Raw genomic sequence first — 19,571 nt, 5'->3', positions numbered from 1 at the left:
ACCGATACACATGGCTATGCGCACACTGGAACGCACACAAATACATTACCAATGTCCCGTACACACTATGCAAAGAGGGCTGCGTGTGTGTGTGTGTGTGTGTGTGTGTGTGTGTGTGTGTGTGTGTGTGTGTGTGTGTGTGTGTGTGTGTGTGTGTGTGTGTGTCACGGTTCAACTGGGGTTATCCGAGTCATGTCTTCATCGTGTGGCACACCAGGAGGATCAGTGAAAGTTCTCTCTGAGGTTGCATCATGTTGTCGCCAGGTATGGGCACTGATGACGCGGCCTTTATAAAATACCCTCTAACCTGAGACCTCTTGTGGCTTATATTGCTTTAGTTTACACGCCTCTTCCACTCTGTACATAGTTTTATATTTTGTTGGGATAATATTGGATTACTATTTTGGTTACTATTTTCCCATGTCGTCATGATCATGAATTGAATACATAGGACCCAAATGGGTGCCGTCCTTTCAGACCAAAAAGTGTCTGACTGTATTCTGTTCGGGTTTGCATCTGTGTCTAATAAAGTATAATTAATCAATCAATCAATCAATTAATTGATGAAAAGAATGAGAGAAAAGGAGAGCTGCTCTATTACACTTCAAATGAAAACTGTTCTGGTTGACATGGTTTGTCAGAGACAACTCCTTTGTGGCTTTCCAGCATCAGCTCTCTCCCCTCTTAATCCATTCTGAACGGGAACCCCTTTTTGGTGTTCCTAAGTATTATGTTATGCTTTAGCCGTTGAAAAATAGCAGATCTACAAGCTCATAGAGCGGCACCGAGTGCCGCGCTACGAGCTTGTAGATCTGCTATTTTTGAAAAATCGTGAAAAATGTGGCGCAAATCTTTGAATATATATATTCTTTCAGAGCGAACGTTTTTAACTCAAATCTTTGCTTCTGGGGGGGTTCCTGGAACAACATATTTTCAGATGGGGGTCGGGGTCGGCCAATTACATATATTTTTTAGGGTACTTGACATGAAAATGCTTGAGCACCACTGATATAGAAACATAGGTATTTCAGAAAATTGTCATGATTTAGAAGACTTTTCTTTTTTTTTTTCAACGTCAGATCGAAATGGGTTAAAATAGACACAGAGAGAGAATAGACTCAGTAAGCCCTGGGGCCGTGCATGTCTTTCACACACCTGTGAAATAAGCCAATGGTTGGATGATAAATGCTGTAGAGTGGTGTTGGGGTGGGCGCAATACAAATATTAATAATCAGTATACCGGCTCGAAGGACCAGACCAGCTCAGTGGCCTTGTGGTTAGAGTGTCCGCCCTGAGACTGGGAGGTTGGGGGTTCGATCCCCGGCCGGGTCATACCAAAGACTGTAAAAATGGGACCCAGTGCCTCCCTGCTTGACACTCAGCATCAAGGGTTGGATTGGGGGGGGTAAGTCCCTGCGACATACTGTACTAGCGTCATGTCCAGGGGGTGTACTTGTACATCAAGCTGCCTCACGCTACAGAAACAGGAGATAGGCTCCTGCCCCTATGGGCCTCATGCCTCGGCAAGGCTACTTACTTACTTACTTACTTATACCGGTGTTGGGGTGGGTGTAATCTGAGTTCCCAGAAGTTATATTTTTCGCCACTAGGCGGGCGAGAAAAAAGGAACTTCTGGGAAAAAAGGAACGTATCCCTGTGAGGGAAGTACGTTGCGCTCAGAATCTGAGCGGACACTCCCCTTTCCGGTCTGAAGCACTGTGCATTCCATGAAAATAGTCCGAAGGGAATCCAATTCCAAATTGAATTGTAGTAGGCCACCACCGCTCAAGGAGCAATTGTTTCCCTTCCGTCTTATTTAGATGTAGCGCCCACTCCATGTGGAACCCGCCCCCTGTCTTTCGATTCGCATTTCATTTGAAACGCAACGCACTGGGCCACGCCCCCTGCTGCACAGGATCTGAGGCTAGACTAGGGTGGGTGCAATAAAAATAAAAATAATTAGTATACCACGAGTACGACTCATAGTCAATGGGCGCAACATACATGCCGTGGACCTTTTTAACCTCCATTGTGTAAAAAATGGAACTGTGTGAGGACCAGCGCATCTCTACACTCTTTAGGAGTTAAATTACCAGTTGAACTGTGTGAGGACCAGCGCATCTCTACACTCTTTAGGAGTTAAATTACCAGTTGAACTGTGTGAGGACCAGCGCGTCTCTACACTCTTTAGGAGTTAAATTACCAGTTGAACTGTGTGAGGACCAGCGCATCTCTACACTCTTTAGGAGTTAAATTACCAGTTGAACTGTGTGAGGACCAGCGCGTCTCTACACTCTTTAGGAGTTAAATTACCAGTTGAACTGTGTGAGGACCAGCGCATCTCTACACTCTTTAGGAGTTAAATTACCAGTTGAACTGTGTGAGGACCAGCGCGTCTCTACACTCTTTAGGAGTTAAATTACCAGTTGAACTGTGTGAGGACCAGCGCATCTCTACACTCTTTAGGAGTTAAATTACCAGTTGAACTGTGTGAGGACCAGCGCGTCTCTACACTCTTTAGGAGTTAAATTACCAGTTGAACTGTGTGAGGACCAGCGCATCTCTACACTCTTTAGGAGTTAAATTACCAGTTGAACTGTGTGAGGACCAGCGCATCTCTACACTCTTTAGGAGTTAAATTACCAGTTGAACTGTGTGAGGACCAGCGCATCTCTACACTCTTTAGGAGTTAAATTACCAGTTGAACTGTGTGAGGACCAGCGCGTCTCTACACTCTTTAGGAGTTAAATTACCAGTTGAACTGTGTGAGGACCAGCGCATCTCTACACTCTTTAGGAGTTAAATTACCAGTTGAACTGTGTGAGGACCAGCGCGTCTCTACACTCTTTAGGAGTTAAATTACCAGTTGAACTGTGTGAGGACCAGCGCATCTCTACACTCTTTAGGAGTTAAATTACCAGTTGAACTGTGTGAGGACCAGCGCATCTCTACACTCTTTAGGAGTTAAATTACCAGTTGAACTGTGTGAGGACCAGCGCATCTCTACACTCTTTAGGAGTTAAATTACCAGTTGAACTGTGTGAGGACCAGCGCATCTCTACACTCTTTAGGAGTTAAATTACCAGTTGAACTGTGTGAGGACCAGCGCGTCTCTACACTCTTTAGGAGTTAAATTACCAGTTGAACTGTGTGAGGACCAGCGCATCTCTACACTCTTTAGGAGTTAAATTACCAGTTGAACTGTGTGAGGACCAGCGCGTCTCTACACTCTTTAGGAGTTAAATTACCAGTTGAACTGTGTGAGGACCAGCGCATCTCTACACTCTTTAGGAGTTAAATTACCAGTTGAACTGTGTGAGGACCAGCGCATCTCTACACTCTTTAGGAGTTAAATTACCAGTTGAACTGTGTGAGGACCAGCGCATCTCTACACTCTTTAGGAGTTAAATTACCAGTTGAACTGTGTGAGGACCAGCGCGTCTCTACACTCTTTAGGAGTTAAATTACCAGTTGAACTGTGTGAGGACCAGCGCATCTCTACACTCTTTAGGAGTTAAATTACCAGTTGAACTGTGTGAGGACCAGCGCATCTCTACACTCTTTAGGAGTTAAATTACCAGTTGAACTGTGTGAGGACCAGCGCATCTCTACACTCTTTAGGAGTTAAATTACCAGTTGAACTGTGTGAGGACCAGCGCATCTCTACACTCTTTAGGAGTTAAATTACCAGTTGAACTGTGTGAGGACCAGCGCATCTCTACACTCTTTAGGAGTTAAATTACCAGTTGAACTGTGTGAGGACCAGCGCGTCTCTACACTCTTTAGGAGTTAAATTACCAGTTGAACTGTGTGAGGACCAGCGCGTCTCTACACTCTTTAGGAGTTAAATTACCAGTTGAACTGTGTGAGGACCAGCGCATCTCTACACTCTTTAGGAGTTAAATTACCAGTTGAACTGTGTGAGGACCAGCGCATCTCTACACTCTTTAGGAGTTAAATTACCAGTTGAACTGTGTGAGGACCAGCGCATCTCTACACTCTTTAGGAGTTAAATTACCAGTTGAACTGTGTGAGGACCAGCGCATCTCTACACTCTTTAGGAGTTAAATTACCAGTTGAACTGTGTGAGGACCAGCGCATCTCTACACTCTTTAGGAGTTAAATTACCAGTTGAACTGTGTGAGGACCAGCGCATCTCTACACTCTTTAGGAGTTAAATTACCAGTTGAACTGTGTGAGGACCAGCGCATCTCTACACTCTTTAGGAGTTAAATTACCAGTTGAACTGTGTGAGGACCAGCGCATCTCTACACTCTTTAGGAGTTAAATTACCAGTTGAACTGTGTGAGGACCAGCGCATCTCTACACTCTTTAGGAGTTAAATTACCAGTTGAACTGTGTGAGGACCAGCGCATCTCTACACTCTTTAGGAGTTAAATTACCAGTTGAACTGTGTGAGGACCAGCGCATCTCTACACTCTTTAGGAGTTAAATTACCAGTTGAACTGTGTGAGGACCAGCGCATCTCTACACTCTTTAGGAGTTAAATTACCAGTCCATCTCTACACTCTTTAGGAGTTAAATTACCAGTTGAACTGTGTGAGGACCAGCGCATCTCTACACTCTTTAGGAGTTAAATTACCAGTTGAACTGTGTGAGGACCAGCGCGTCTCTACACTCTTTAGGAGTTAAATTACCATTAACTGTGTGAGGACCAGCGCATCTCTACACTCTTTAGGAGTTAAATTACCAGTTGAACTGTGTGAGGACCAGCGCATCTCTACACTCTTTAGGAGTTAAATTACCAGTTGAACTGTGTGAGGACCAGCGCGTCTCTACACTCTTTAGGAGTTAAATTACCAGTTGAACTGTGTGAGGACCAGCGCATCTCTACACTCTTTAGGAGTTAAATTACCAGTTGAACTGTGTGAGGACCAGCGCGTCTCTACACTCTTTAGGAGTTAAATTACCAGTTGAACTGTGTGAGGACCAGCGCATCTCTACACTCTTTAGGAGTTAAATTACCAGTTGAACTGTGTGAGGACCAGCGCATCTCTACACTCTTTAGGAGTTAAATTACCATTAACTGTGTGAGGACCAGCGCATCTCTACACTCTTTAGGAGTTAAATTACCAGTTGAACTGTGTGAGGACCAGCGCATCTCTACACTCTTTAGGAGTTAAATTACCAGTTGAACTGTGTGAGGACCAGCGCATCTCTACACTCTTTAGGAGTTAAATTACCAGTTGAACTGTGTGAGGACCAGCGCATCTCTGCACTCTTTAGGAGTTAAATTACCAGTTGAACTGTGTGAGGACCAGCGCATCTCTACACTCTTTAGGAGTTAAATTACCAGTTGAACTGTGTGAGGACCAGCGCATCTCTACACTCTTTAGGAGTTAAATTACCAGTTGAACTGTGTGAGGACCAGCGCATCTCTACACTCTTTAGGAGTTAAATTACCAGTTGAACTGTGTGAGGACCAGCGCATCTCTACACTCTTTAGGAGTTAAATTACCAGTTGAACTGTGTGAGGACCAGCGCATCTCTACACTCTTTAGGAGTTAAATTACCAGTTGAACTGTGTGAGGACCAGCGCATCTCTACACTCTTTAGGAGTTAAATTACCATTAACTGTGTGAGGACCAGCGCATCTCTACACTCTTTAGGAGTTAAATTACCAGTTGAACTGTGTGAGGACCAGCGCATCTCTACACTCTTTAGGAGTTAAATTACCAGTTGAACTGTGTGAGGACCAGCGCATCTCTACACTCTTTAGGAGTTAAATTACCAGTTGAACTGTGTGAGGACCAGCGCATCTCTACACTCTTTAGGAGTTAAATTACCAGTCCATCTCTACACTCTTTAGGAGTTAAATTACCAGTTGAACTGTGTGAGGACCAGCGCATCTCTACACTCTTTAGGAGTTAAATTACCAGTTGAACTGTGTGAGGACCAGCGCATCTCTACACTCTTTAGGAGTTAAATTACCAGTTGAACTGTGTGAGGACCAGCGCATCTCTACACTCTTTAGGAGTTAAATTACCAGTTGAACTGTGTGAGGACCAGCGCATCTCTACACTCTTTAGGAGTTAAATTAAATGGAACTGTGTGAGGACCAGCGCATCTCTACACTCTTTAGGAGTTAAATTAAATGGAACTGTGTGAGGACCAGCGCATCTCTACACTCTTTAGGAGTTAAATGACCAGTCAAATGGAACCGTGTGAGGACCAGCGCATCTCTACACTCTTTAGGAGTTAAATGACCAGTTGAACTGTGTGAGGACCAGCGCATCTCTACACTCTTTAGGAGTTAAATGACCAGTCAAATGGAACTGTGTGAGGACCAGCGCATCTCTACACTCTTTAGGAGTTAAATGACCAGTTGAACTGTGTGAGGACCAGCGCATCTCTACACTCTTTAGGAGTTAAATTAAATGGAACTGTGTGAGGACCAGCGCATCTCTACACTCTTTAGGAGTTAAATTAAATGGAACTGTGTGAGGACCAGCGCATCTCTACACTCTTTAGGAGTTAAATTACCAGCGCATCTCTACACTCTTTAGGAGTTAAATTACCAGTCCATCTCTACACTCTTTAGGAGTTAAATTACCAGTCCATCTCTACACTCTTTAGGAGTTAAATGACCAGTCCATCTCTACACTCTTTAGGAGTTAAATTACCAGTCCATCTCTACACTCTTTAGGAGTTAAATTACCAGTCCATCTCTACACTCTTTAGGAGTTAAATTACCAGTCCATCTCTACACTCTTTAGGAGTTAAATTACAGTGTGGGTGTTTTTACCTTTGAATCCCTCTTCATCAAGGACTACGGTGTAGTTCTCTGGCGTCTCCGTCAGACTGAAGAATTTGCACCTGAGACACAGAGAGAGAGAGAGAGAGAGAGAGAGAGAGAGAGAGAGAGAGAGAGAGAGAGAGAGAGAGAGAGAGAGAGAAAATAGTGTGAACACCGTTATTATTTAAGCAGAACCAAACAGAAACAGTTTCAGAGCCTTAAATACAGCAGTTTTTAGGACTGTCAAGATGTTCTGGTTAGCGAGCCAAGCCCCCCCCCCCCCCCAAACTACCTCACAGAGGTGGGGGGGAACCCATGAGAGTGGAGCACTGCTTCAGCCAGCACACCCACAACTTTAGCTGTGTGTGTGTGTGTGTGTGTGTGTGTGTGTGTGTGTGTGTGTGTGTGTGCATGTGAAGACGACCCATTTAGGGCCGTCACGATTACACATTTAAAAAAAGGACCCAGGTCTGCTATTTTTGAAAAATCGTGAAAATATTTATTTTAGAAAAAACTGGAGGATTTAGAAGTGTTTTTTTTTTTTCGAGGTCAGGCCTAAATGGGTTACGGGACTGCTCAATCCATTGATAAATAAATGACCATAAAACTCTCTGTGTTAATCTGTCCAGTACTCTGTTTATAAATAAACTTATATTAAAGTAGTAAGTATGAAACCATTCATTCATATCAGTTCATATCAGTCATATATATATATCATATCCATTCATATCAGTATGAAATCAAAGGGTTAATTTAACTCAAGAGTTAAATGACCACAGAGGATTTTACCGTGTGGCATCATGCGTGTGTTCACGCTCGCGGGCAGCTGTAGCGGGATTATGCGTGCCCGATAAAATAAAATGAATGTCAAATATCTAAACACTGAATCTAACATGACCGGCGCCAAACAGCCCTATAATCCCTTAGCAGAAAGTAGCAGATCTACGGATATGCCATTTTCCCAGAAATGCTCACCACAGAATATAGCCTAGGGATGCTAGATTTCAAATGGTTTAAAGAGGATAAACTCAAACTGCCTCCCCCTGTCCAGCCGGGGCGCCTGATGGAGGGGAAAGGAACTGGTTGGAATAACGTGTTCCTTCCACGCGCTACGTCCAACCAGGGAAACTCCCCCCTGTCAGGTGCAAAGGAGCAACTTGGGACACTCAGGCATGAAGGAAGCATGAGTTCAAGTCTGTTGCTCTCCCCTTGTCCCCCATATATGGGGACTAGGTTGGAGGAGGGTGTGTAGAGCCCAGGATCACATTAGATGATTGACACAGGGGTGAAAAATTGGTTACAAAATTGTGGGATAAAAAAAAAATATATAAAAAAAGAAAGAGGATAAACTCTTCATGCTGTATACGCTCCCTGGCCTTTAGACACAACTCAACTCTCAAGATCCTTGGCAGTGGCAGTGTAGTGTAGTGTTTTACGTTTTTTTTTTAATGATTTGCCACAAGTGAGGCCACTAATTCAACAGGGTATAACATCCTTTTGGTTCCCCTGAAACCTCAACAAGATGGCGCTACTCCTCCACTGCCCATGCCCCCCTTCTTGCCCTACAACGCCTGGCAGTGAGTGGGCACTGACTGGCCGGCCATACATCCTCTGTACTTTATCAGTCAGCTGAAGCTATTGCAGCAGAATCCTGTCGGGTGGGGTGATAATAACGCCTCCAACGGCTGACTCAGCAGAAACTAACTAATCCCTGCCATGAGAGAGTTGGGACAATCAATCCAAAACAGACAAGAGAGACTGTGCAGAGAGGCAGAGAGAGAGAGAAAACACAATGAATAACCCCACCGATAGCCTCCCTCCTCTTCCTGTTGACCCTTGCCCTTCCCCTGCTTGTCATACTTCCTGCAGGTAGCTCGTGCCAAGCGTCTGCCTGGCCAATGACAACGATCAGGTGAAGGTCTGCGTCCGATCAGGACGACTCAGCATTGTCCTCAAGTAAAAACTAAAGATTCATTCTGAGAAATGAGGGCAAACACGGAAGCACACACAGCTATTGCAAAGTCAAACACTAGGCAACAGACTCTTCTGTATTTTTTTTCTGTTGTGGTTTCCTGTTTTGTGCATTCATTTATTTATTGCACAGACACCAACTGATTCAGTTTGTCACAAGCATTTCCGTCTGAAAACGGGTAATAATTGTCATAAATACAAAACATGAGCATCGCCTCTCACATCATTGTGGCACGAATATGCCAATACAAGAACTATAGTAAATACAGTTTGTGTAATATGGCGTGATCACTTATATTTGTAGTATGTATGCCACAGTTCAAGAACCTTTGAGTAGCACACACAAAATAAACGTATATTTTCCTCTAGGGTAATTATTTCTCCAAGGATGAGTAATATCTGTGTCTCTATAGCAGTATTTCCTGTGGATTCGTTTGTGATTTTGGCCCTATTCTGATAGCCATATTTGCCTTTCTGCTTGGGGTGTGAAAATTACTTCGATTAGAATTAGAATCGCGATTCCCGCTATGAACGATTATTCTTTTTTTGCTTATACGGTTACAGTTTTCACTACAGTTTGTGATATGAAATGTAAGCCTATACCCTAATCACAGTAAACATCATGTCTTCAGTCATTATTTCAAGTTACTGTAGTCAGTGATAGTCACTTCAGATCAACACAGCTGTATTGTATTGTAGTATTGAATCGAGAATCATTTCGAATAAGACAATCGTTGTTTTTTTTTAATCGTTTTTGGATTGAGAATCGTGACCCCAAGAATGGGAATTGTGGGACACCCAAAGATTCACAGCCCTACTTTCTGCCTCATATTCTCATCATAGATTCAAAGATTCACAGCCCTACTTTCTGCCTCATATTCTCATCATAGATTCAAAGATTCACAGCCCTACTTTCTGCCTCATATTCTCATCATAGATGCCACATTCAGCCCTACTTTCTGCCTCATATTCTCATCATAGATGCCACATTCGCCGCTGCAGTTCATCGGAGTGACATCATGTATCTTATGGAGGTCGCCACTTTTCCAAGGAGAGTTGGAAGAGTCCCCCCCACACCCCCCCCCCCCCCCCACCGGTGCATTTCCTTCACTGTATCGAAAATATCCATCATTTTCATTATTATTGTTAGGCCTCCCGTTTTCCTTTTTTATTCGTCTAGTTTTTTGGTGAGTTTGACTCACTCTATGCCGTTATTCTGACCTGAGATCAGATTCTAAAAATGTCTTCCGAATCCTGACAGTTTTCTGAAAAAGCTATGTTTCTGTGTCAGTCGTTCTTCGATTTTTCAAAAATAGCAGACCTATACAAGCTCGTAGCGCGCCACTCGGTGGCGCGCTACGAGCTTGTAGATCTGCTATTTTTCAATAGCTAAAGCATAACATGATGCCAACACCAAAAGGGGTTAATGTTGCTTACCTAGTTTTAGTTTTACCTCTTTGTAAGAGCTATCTCTCCACCCTGCCTGCTTCGTAGCATACTAATTTCTGTGTACAATACACAACTATTAGGAAACAACAGTGAGGAGATTGTTGAAAACCAAGCGGACAAAGTAAGTAATAAGTAAGAGAGGGTGGTTCCATTCTCTTTTTTTTTTAAACTGCTGCCGCTGAGGAAATGTGATAAGCCGAGTGCAAAGTGACGTTGTTACACGTTGCACGACGACATCATAGCACCGTCTTCAGCCCAGGGACACCAAAGGAGTCCTTACTGCCTTCAGTGTTGTTTTTGGCAGCAACCATCTATTTTAGTTTTAGTCGTAGTCTCTTGAATAGTTTATTTAGTTTTAGTCACATTTTAGTCACCCGGAATGTTTTAGTGTTTAGTCTAGTTTCGACTAGACTAAATATCATAAGATTTTAGTCGACTAAATCTACAGTTGATTTAGTCGACTCAAATGTATTTTGGTGGTCCTTGATGGCATCGTAATTAGTTTTTACACTTAATAGCTGATCTACAAGCTCACTGCTATTTTCAGCATGCAACCAAGTGTAAAATGACTGGTTCTCTTGTCCACTATAGTCCCTTCCTAACATTTTAGCCTAGTTTTGATTCGTTGACGAAATTGTCAGTATATTTAGTCTTAGTTTTAGTCATCATAGCTTGGTTTTCATTTAGTTTTAGTCAGTGGAAAAAGGTAGTCGACTGACATTTTTCGTCTTAGTTTTAGTCGACGAAATCAACACTGGCTGCCTTCAACAGCGCAGCCTTTGAGGTGATCTCCGTTCTGCCCAATAATCTCTCACAGGCTTCTTTCTCTCTCTTTGGAACAATGGAAGGTTTTACTGTGTTGGAACTCCCTGCAAGGAGTCGGCATTGTGTAAACAGCGGGAGTGAGCTGAGCGCCCCAACCTTTTTGTTGTTCCTCCTAAATTTAGTGTAGCCAATTATTTTTAACCCATTTCTCCTCCCAATTTTAGCCATCGTGCCAAATCACCCTCCCCACAGAACACTGCTGTTGTTGTATACCCTACAAGCTCACCTGGCGGTTAGGAGCCTCTCTGAATGATCTTCTACAGGGAGCGTGTTAATGCTTCAGCGTTTTAAAATAAATAAAATAAATGTATTCTGAAAGAATATATATATATATATATATATATATATATATATTCAAAGATTTCCACAAAAGCATTTTCACGATTTTTCAAAAATAGCAGACCTACAAGCTCGTAGCGCGCCACTCGGTGGCGCGCTATGAGCTTGTAGATCTGCTATTTTTCAATAGCTAAAGTATAACACAATGCTTAGTTAAAAATACACCAAAATGGGTTCCCGCCCAGAATGGGTTAAGATGCTGGTTCCAGGGTCTACAAAGCAGGGTGAGAAGTGGATTAGTGTATATATATATTTTAACCCATTCTGACCGGGCACCCATTTTGGTGTTAGCATCATGTTATGCTTTACCTATTGAAAAATAGCAGATCTACAAGCTCATATCGCGCCACCGAGTGGCGCGATACGAGCTTGTAGGTCTGCTATTTTTGAAAAATCGAAGAACGACTGACATTTTTTAGAATCTGATCTCAGGTCAGAATGGGTTAATCAAGACCAGTGTGTGTCCAGTGGAAACCTCGTACGAATCTGATCTCAGGTCAGAATGGGTTAATACTATCCAAAGTATCCATCCTCCTCTGCCAAAGGCTAACGTCTTTCAATCAGTGATCTTGTCCATCTCAAAGGCAACGTGTCAACATTTGAGTCACTATGTGATTCATCACTTTTTGTCTTGGCCTTTTGAACCTGTTGAGGTTGTGAGGTCTTCCATCAGTCTGGAAGAGGAAGGCTGATTCTTGTTGTAAAGTATAGAGGCTTTTCCCCAATGAGAAGGAGAATGGCTGCGAACTGGCAAAAGTGCATCAAAGCAGTAGCTCTGGTCCATAGCCTTCCACTGCTTCAGTATAAGGCTATGGGACTTTCGGTTTTGAATCTCAAATCGAAATCAGACCAGCCTCTCCTCTTTAGCGTAAATAAAAATAACGTTTTTTGCTACTCACCAAAACAAAGGCCGGTTGTGTGGTTAGAAAGCCTACTTTCCTTAGTGGACGCACTCTGAGGCCCCCCACCACACGTATAAACGGTACTTTTTGGCCAAAAGGGGATTTTGTTTCCACCGGGAAAAAAATACTTTTAGTTACTCCAATGAACTCATAGAGAATATTTTGGTGAAAAAAAATCCCTTTCTGGCCAAAAAGTACCGTTTATACGTGTGGTGGGGGCTCAGAGTGCATCCACTAAGGAAAATAATGACACAACCCGCCTTTGTTTTGGTGAGTAGCAAAAACGTTCTTTTTATTTACGCTAAAGAGGAGAGGCTGGTCTGATTTTTATTTGAGATTTTAAAAAAAACGAAAGTCCCATAGCCTTATACTGAAGCAGTAGAAGGCTATGGACCAGAGCAGTAAGACAGCTCTGCTTCACTCTCCTGTCTCAACTATACTGTGATGGACTCAACTCAAGTCTCTGGGACAGAAATACCCAGAGGAGACAGAGCTGAATGCTGCTGCAGTCTCTGGGACAGATATACCCAGAGGAGACAGAGGCTGAATGCTGCTGCAGTCTCTGGGACAGAAATAACCGGAGAGGAGACAGAGGCTGAATGCTGCTGCAGTCTCTGGGACAGAAATACCCGGAGAGGAGACAGAGGCTGAATGCTGCTGCAGTCTCTGGGACAGAAATACCCAGAGGAGACAGAGCTGAATGCTGCTGCAGTCTCTGGGACAGATATACCCAGAGGAGACAGAGGCTGAATGCTGCTGCAGTCTCTGGGACAGATATACCCAGAGGAGACAGAGGCTGAATGCTGCTGCAGTCTCTGGGACAGAAATAACCGGAGAGGAGACAGAGGCTGAATGCTGCTGCAGTCTCTGGGACAGAAATACCCGGAGAGGAGACAGAGGCTGAATGCTGCTGCAGTCTCTGGGACAGAAATACCCGGAGAGGAGACAGAGGCTGAATGCTGCTGCAGTCTCTGGGACAGAAATACCCAGAGGAGACAGAGGCTGAATGCTGCTGCAGTCTCTGGGACAGAAATACCCAGAGGAGACAGAGGCTGAATGCTGCTGCAGTCTCTGGGACAGATATACCCGGAGAGGAGACAGAGGCTGAATGCTGCTGCAGTCTCTGGGACAGAAATACCCAGAGGAGACAGAGGCTGAATGCTGCTGCAGTCTCTGGGACAGATATACCCAGAGGAGACAGAGGCTGAATGCTGCTGCAGTCTCTGGGACAGAAATACCCAGAGGAGACAGAGGCTGGATGCTGCTGCAGTCTCTGGGACAGATATACCCAGAGGAGACAGAGCTGAATGCTGCTGCAGTCTCTGGGACAGATATACCCAGAGGAGACAGAGGCTGAATGCTGCTGCAGTCTCTGGGACAGAAATACCCAGAGGAGTACTTTTTTTACAAACAATTCAACCAGACAAAACAAAACAAGACAAAACAATACAATTCCTAGATAAACAAGAAACGAACAACAACAGCAAAAAAAAAAAAAAAAAAAAAACTGCAACAAAACAACATGTTATGTGAAATGTTGTTTTGTTGCAGTTTGTTTTGTTTTTTGCTGTCGTTGTTCGTTGTTGTTGTTGACCTATTTATCATATTATGTGCATGAATGTGTATCTCAGGAGAAGCAACAACAAGTCTCTGAAAGCTATGAGATGTAGACACACACACACACACACACACACACACAGTCCCACACTTACCCATTCTGAACGGGAACCCATTTTGGTGTTAGCATCATGTTATGCTTTAGCTATTTAAAAATAGCAGATCTACAAGCTCATAGCGCGCCACCAAGTGGCGCGCTACGAGCTTGTAGGTCTGCTATTTTTGAAAAATCGTAGAACGACTGACACTTTTAGAATCTGATCTCAGGTCAGAATGGGTTAATCAGACCAGTGTGTGTCCGGTGGAAACCTTGTATGAATCTGATCTCAGGTCAGAATGGGTTAAGCTTACTTCTTTAGTACCACACACACTCGCCGTCATCTCCTTCTTATAATTCCAGTCAGCCACATTTTGCTGTGGAACCACGCTAATGAATAGCATGGGGCCTGGCAGAGGGGAATGGCTCCAATCAAACAAGGCTATTAGAGTTGTTGTGCTCTGCTGTTTTCTCAAACTAGCATGCCATGAATGCAACTTGCCCCACCCGCACCCGCACCCCACCCGCCCGGCCCTCACCCACCATCTCACACGCTCTGATGCACCACTAATGGAAGGAAGGGAGGAAGGAAGGACGGACATAAGGAAGGAAATAAGGAAGGACATAAGGAAGGACATAAGGAAGGAAGGAAGGAAGGAAGGATGAAAGAAAGAAAGAAAGAAAGAAAGAAAGAAAGAAAGAAAGAAAGAAAGAAAGGCGATTCTAAGAGTTTGACAAGACCACAAGGTTTGAATGAAAATGTCACAGTGCACAAACAAAGCACAACAACACACAGCCCGGGTTGCAGTTCCAAAAGGCCTGGTCGCTGTGTGTGGTTCACGCATGGGTTCTGCTGGTGCATTCTGGACTATAGGCCAGTTCTTTTTGTGTTTTTTTTAAAACTGTATAAAAAGGGCCTATAGCTACTAGGGGTCACACCAAAATGTCAAATGTTGTTGAGAGAGACACTTTGAAAACTGCTCTCACTTGAAGTCAGCGTTTCAGGTTGACTCATCATTTTTATAAGGTAACACAAGTCAATCATTGTGCCTGGCACGTCGGACATGTTGAAACATATTGCCCAACGCAGGGTGACAGGAATGCAGGCTTATGGCCCAACTATAATTTATAGCTTGTTGTGTGAGACGCACAACTCTTACTTGTTGACGCAATGAATGTATGGGATGATAACAAGGCTGTTTTAGATTTAGAATTCTAATCAACTGTGGCATAAGGGCAGTACGCATATGGTGCATTAATTGGTGCCATGATGTTTCTCATAGTTGCACATGGGCTCTTGAGAACAGCATTGAGAACACGTCTTGCTAACACGTCACAGTGTTCGTAATGTGCCAGATAAAGTGTGCTTCAACTTGGTTTAGGCGTTTAATGCAATTCTTCGTCTGCTCAAACTGGCACAACAAATAAGTAACACAACCACCACACCATGACATGAATGCCCTCACATGGTGGGAGAGCAGAGCAGCTCAAAGCCAGATGTTGGACATTTTTCTCCCAGTCGTCCACATTATGTAAGTCACCCAACAGGGTAATAATAATAAACAATTGCATAACAATGGGAGGATATCCAGGGATTAACTAAAACATTGCTACCACTGACTGCCTGCCAGCATCAGCTCCACTTCCAGGGGGAACTGTCTGCAACCTGCATGGCTGTGCTTCGCTACGATCTATAGATTCTAGAAGATTCTAGGAGAGCAAAGGGGATTCATTCAAAGTTAAAACACGTGTGGGCTGACTAAAAAAAATACAATCACAACAATATTTGTCCATTTAAGTTGGTCATATACTGCATGGATTCAGTTTGGATATTGATCTTGAATAATAATTACCCTGCAAGGGTTCTAAATGAATCAAAAACGTCCATTTCAAACAACAGCAGCCAGCCATGCAGTGACAACATAATGGGGTCTGAATGTGGATATGATGCCCCCTTTTCGGTCCCTGTTCTCTTCTTGTGCAGCCTGGCTGTCCGTTCTGCACTTTATTTCCACAAGTTGTGTGGTTGTCTGTCACTTGCCATAACGAAGACTGAAGATAAGGTTAAATGCACGTGATATCCAGCTACTACTAATATAACTTTTACAAGATAAAAATCATTAAAATGACATTCAGAAAGGAATTACACACTATAGAACAATTAAACAATGGCTTGAATGAATTGAATGAATACCCCCCCCGTGCATGCAGGCAGGCATGCAGGCGCAGCATTATAAAGCAGGCATCGCCCTTGTTTTTTACGTCCAAATATACATTCATTCATCTTTACTCACCGCGTTCTGTTTCGGAGGAATATCAGTTTTATCAGCGGGTGTGTGTAATTCACCAGCCCGCTCTTGGATATGCTGGTGACCCGCAGCCTGTGGTCCAGAATGTGCAGGTCCATGGTGGTGGTGGTGGTCTGGTCTCTCTCCGGTTCTTTTCTGTCTTTCTTCCAGTGCAAACCAAACCCTCCAGTCCGTGCCGGGGTGTAGGGAACAGGAACACGGGCTGCCTGTAGCCTTCTCTAAAATATTAGCCTATCGGTTGTATTCGTGCATTAATAACGATGACAACAAGCGAGCAGCACCATTTGAATCACCTAATGCTATGCGCGTCTTGCATCAGTTCAGTAGTGTAGTGTCGCTGCGGCCGGTCGGGGGAGAAAAACATCCGACGTAATCCGACTCCAGCTCCCCTCAACTACTGTATATTCAAATTAAAGACAGCCTCAGATGGGACTACAGCACACCCCCTTTTCTTAAAGCTACAGCTAACCAGATGACTGTCTGTAGACTAGTAGACAGCATGTTTGTAGCTAGCTCTGGTCCATATCTCTTCCATTTAGACAATTATAAGCAACGCATTAGAGCTATGGAGCAGAGCTAACTCTAAGGTAGGGACTGAGGGAACATATTGGGGCTACAGGTTACCAGATGAGTATCTGTAGACAGCATGTTTGTAGTGTAGATCCGTTAAAGGGCCACTTCACCCCTTTAGCAACCAGATACATATGTGTTTTTAGATATTTCAGTATTTCAAAGTGTCCATGGGCTCATTCATTGGGCTCCATGATGTCATGGTTGGACACTACACACTGCCTGCCTGGACAGCCCTCTCCCTATCCACAAGGAGGAGCAGTGGACCAAAGCATTATGGGAATTGTAGTCCAGGAAGGAAGTGAGCCCAGTGTCCATGACATCATGGAACCTACGTGTATGGACACTTTGAAATGCTGAAATATCTAAAAACACATTATTACCCACGCAAAAAAACCCCCAGGAAAGTGTATCTTGTCTCCCAAACATCATTAAAATAAGATCTGGTTGCAAAAGGGGTGAAGTGGCCCTTTAAGTGGCTCCCAAACGTTTTCATGTCAAGGACCAGCCATTTCTAAACTAATTTCACCCCCCATTTGAAAGGTTATGCCATGTTTGTCCCCCTTTTATGCCCAAATATGGAGTGTATGTGGAGTTCTTTGTCAGGCACGCCCAAATATGTCTATATGCAGATGTCAGAACAGGCCAGCTCCATATATGGCGATCTATAGGGGTGATCAGGTGTGATCAATTGGCTGATTTTGGCCCTGTCCAGAGCCTGGGCAGAGGCCTTTTGTGGCGAGCACTGCACCTGTGGTGGTGTGGAACGCCGAATTAGAAGTCGGTGCGGCGAACCGTTCTCGAGTTACGTGGATTACGGACGTACAAACAGAGACTCGGTGCATTTATAGATACGATATTATAGGTTGTTATTAGAAAGTAAAAGGTGAGTGTACTTCTTTTTCATTTCATTTCGTTTTAGGGATTTTAGCTGGTTTTGACAAGGGGGGGGGGGGGGGGGGGGGCATTGGAGCATGGGGCTAAATATGTATTTCTTCACACATTTTTATAGCGATTTCTTTTTTTATTCTTTACTATAGCCCTACTATAGTAAATAAATTACATCTGGCCACAAAAGATCACAGGATCTACTGAATGTGTCAAACTGACATATTGAGCCTATATGACACACAGTGGCTTTCCCCAGTAGGCTACCTTCACATTCAGTAGATCCTGTGATCTGTTGTGGCCAGATGTAATTTCTTGGGGTCTTGTAGGACTATATTAAATAATAAAATAATAAATCGCTATGACATTTTCTTTTTAAATACATATTTAGCCCCATGCTCGAATGCCCCTGTCAAAAAACAGCTAAATCCTAAAACGAAAGAAAGCAGCAAATGAAAAGAAATTAAAACTCATTCTTTTACTTACTCTCTAATAACAACCTAAAACATGAACCGTGGTTGAAAAAAACTAAAGTTGTCCTTTAACTACATTAAAACATCTCGCAGGGGCGAGTTGGTAAAGGGTCGTTTGGTATTCGCTGAAACAATCAGAACACCAACTTGACCTATGGTTCCTGAGATGCACGCATGTACGCACGCACACACACACACACACACACACACACACACACACACACACACACACAGCAACGTCATGTATGTGGGGGTCCCGCTGGTCTCGGCCTCGGGCACCCTTGAAGAATTTGTAACCACAAAATAGCCCCTCTGAGCTCCCCTCCCCCATTTGGTCAAACTTTGGTGTCCTGACTGTCCGGAGGGGGGGGTGGTGGTGGGGGGGTGGGCCGCGTGCCTGTCCCCTTTTACGTTTGCAGTTCAGGCATTCAAAATCAGGTGGCTTTTGTTTTAACCTGCCTGGTTAAGTTCTTAAAATGTGTCAAGGGGGCCAGAGCTACTTTAGAAGACAAGTGAAACAAGTCATGACTGTTTGTTGTGACTAGGACAAAACAACCGCACACTGTCTTCAAATGCAGTGACCACCATTTATTAGGGAAATAGCAACGTTTGGGCCTATGCGGCCTTCATCAGGCTATCTTTATAAAGATAAAGATAGCCTGATGAAGGCTGCATAGGCCCAAACGTTGCTATTTCCCTAATAAATGGTGGTCACTGCATTTGAAGACAGTGTGCGGTTGTTTTGTCCTTGTTCAATTTTGGGGCACCGTTCCCTCTCCTACGCACCTGTCGTTTGTAGGTGTGCAAAAGCTTTGCTTTTCGTTTGTTGTGAACTGAAATCGTACCACTGTGTTTATTAGCAAACTGTAAAAAAAAAGAAAAAAAAAAAAGTACCCAACGAAAACAAAAACAACTTATCTTTTCTCGCTATGGCGGAGGGGGGCCAGGCACCCTTGACGACAGGCCCGGAAGAGAATAACGATCTCCATTCATTTTTCCCATAGACAGTTTCAAAAAGTATTTATTTCAAGACCTTTTAAGCCTCGGACAAAGCCTACTCTTGTTGTGACAAATCATGACAATAAACACGTCGTTTTGGGCCGATCAAATAATTAGAAAAATAATTAAGCTGAACGGAAAGAGATTTGATCGATGGAATTCCAACCAACCATATGTGTGACCATTTAGATGTGTTATGGCACGCACGTGTTACAGTTGAAGACAGAATTGCCTCCGACAGTGGCAGGAACATCGCATAAATACATATAATTTGAGGGAGATTACTTAAAAATAAGTAAATAACCACATAATGATACATTATAAATGATAAATAAATGTATATGTCTCAGAACTGTTTTGATCAGCCAGTGTATCATATATCACATTATCACAGTTTCAAATGTTAGGTCAGGGTCAGCAACAAACATAAATGCT

At 43.5% G+C, this 19,571-nt stretch overlaps 1 protein-coding gene across 1 annotated transcript in view; it reads right to left on the bottom strand.

The window, feature by feature from the left end:
- The window catches only part of castor1 (cytosolic arginine sensor for mTORC1 subunit 1), a 28,953-nt gene extending 12,424 nt beyond the window's left edge, over nt 1–16,529 (bottom strand). Inside the window, exons 1-2 of the mRNA XM_080756130.1 lie at nt 16,192–16,529; nt 6,767–6,837 (exon numbers count right to left, since the gene is read on the bottom strand). Coding sequence (XP_080612256.1) covers nt 6,767–6,837; nt 16,192–16,304 — 184 coding nt within the window. The 5' untranslated portion in view covers nt 16,305–16,529. The remainder of the gene's footprint in view (nt 1–6,766; nt 6,838–16,191) is intronic.
- Nucleotides 16,530–19,571: the final 3,042 nt, after the last annotated feature.

The sequence above is a fragment of the Protomyctophum bolini genome (genome assembly GCF_963924005.1).
Source record: "Protomyctophum bolini genome assembly, chromosome: 22".
Taxonomy (NCBI): domain Eukaryota; kingdom Metazoa; phylum Chordata; class Actinopteri; order Myctophiformes; family Myctophidae; genus Protomyctophum; species Protomyctophum bolini.
This window is presented reverse-complemented; position numbering and strand designations above follow the sequence as displayed.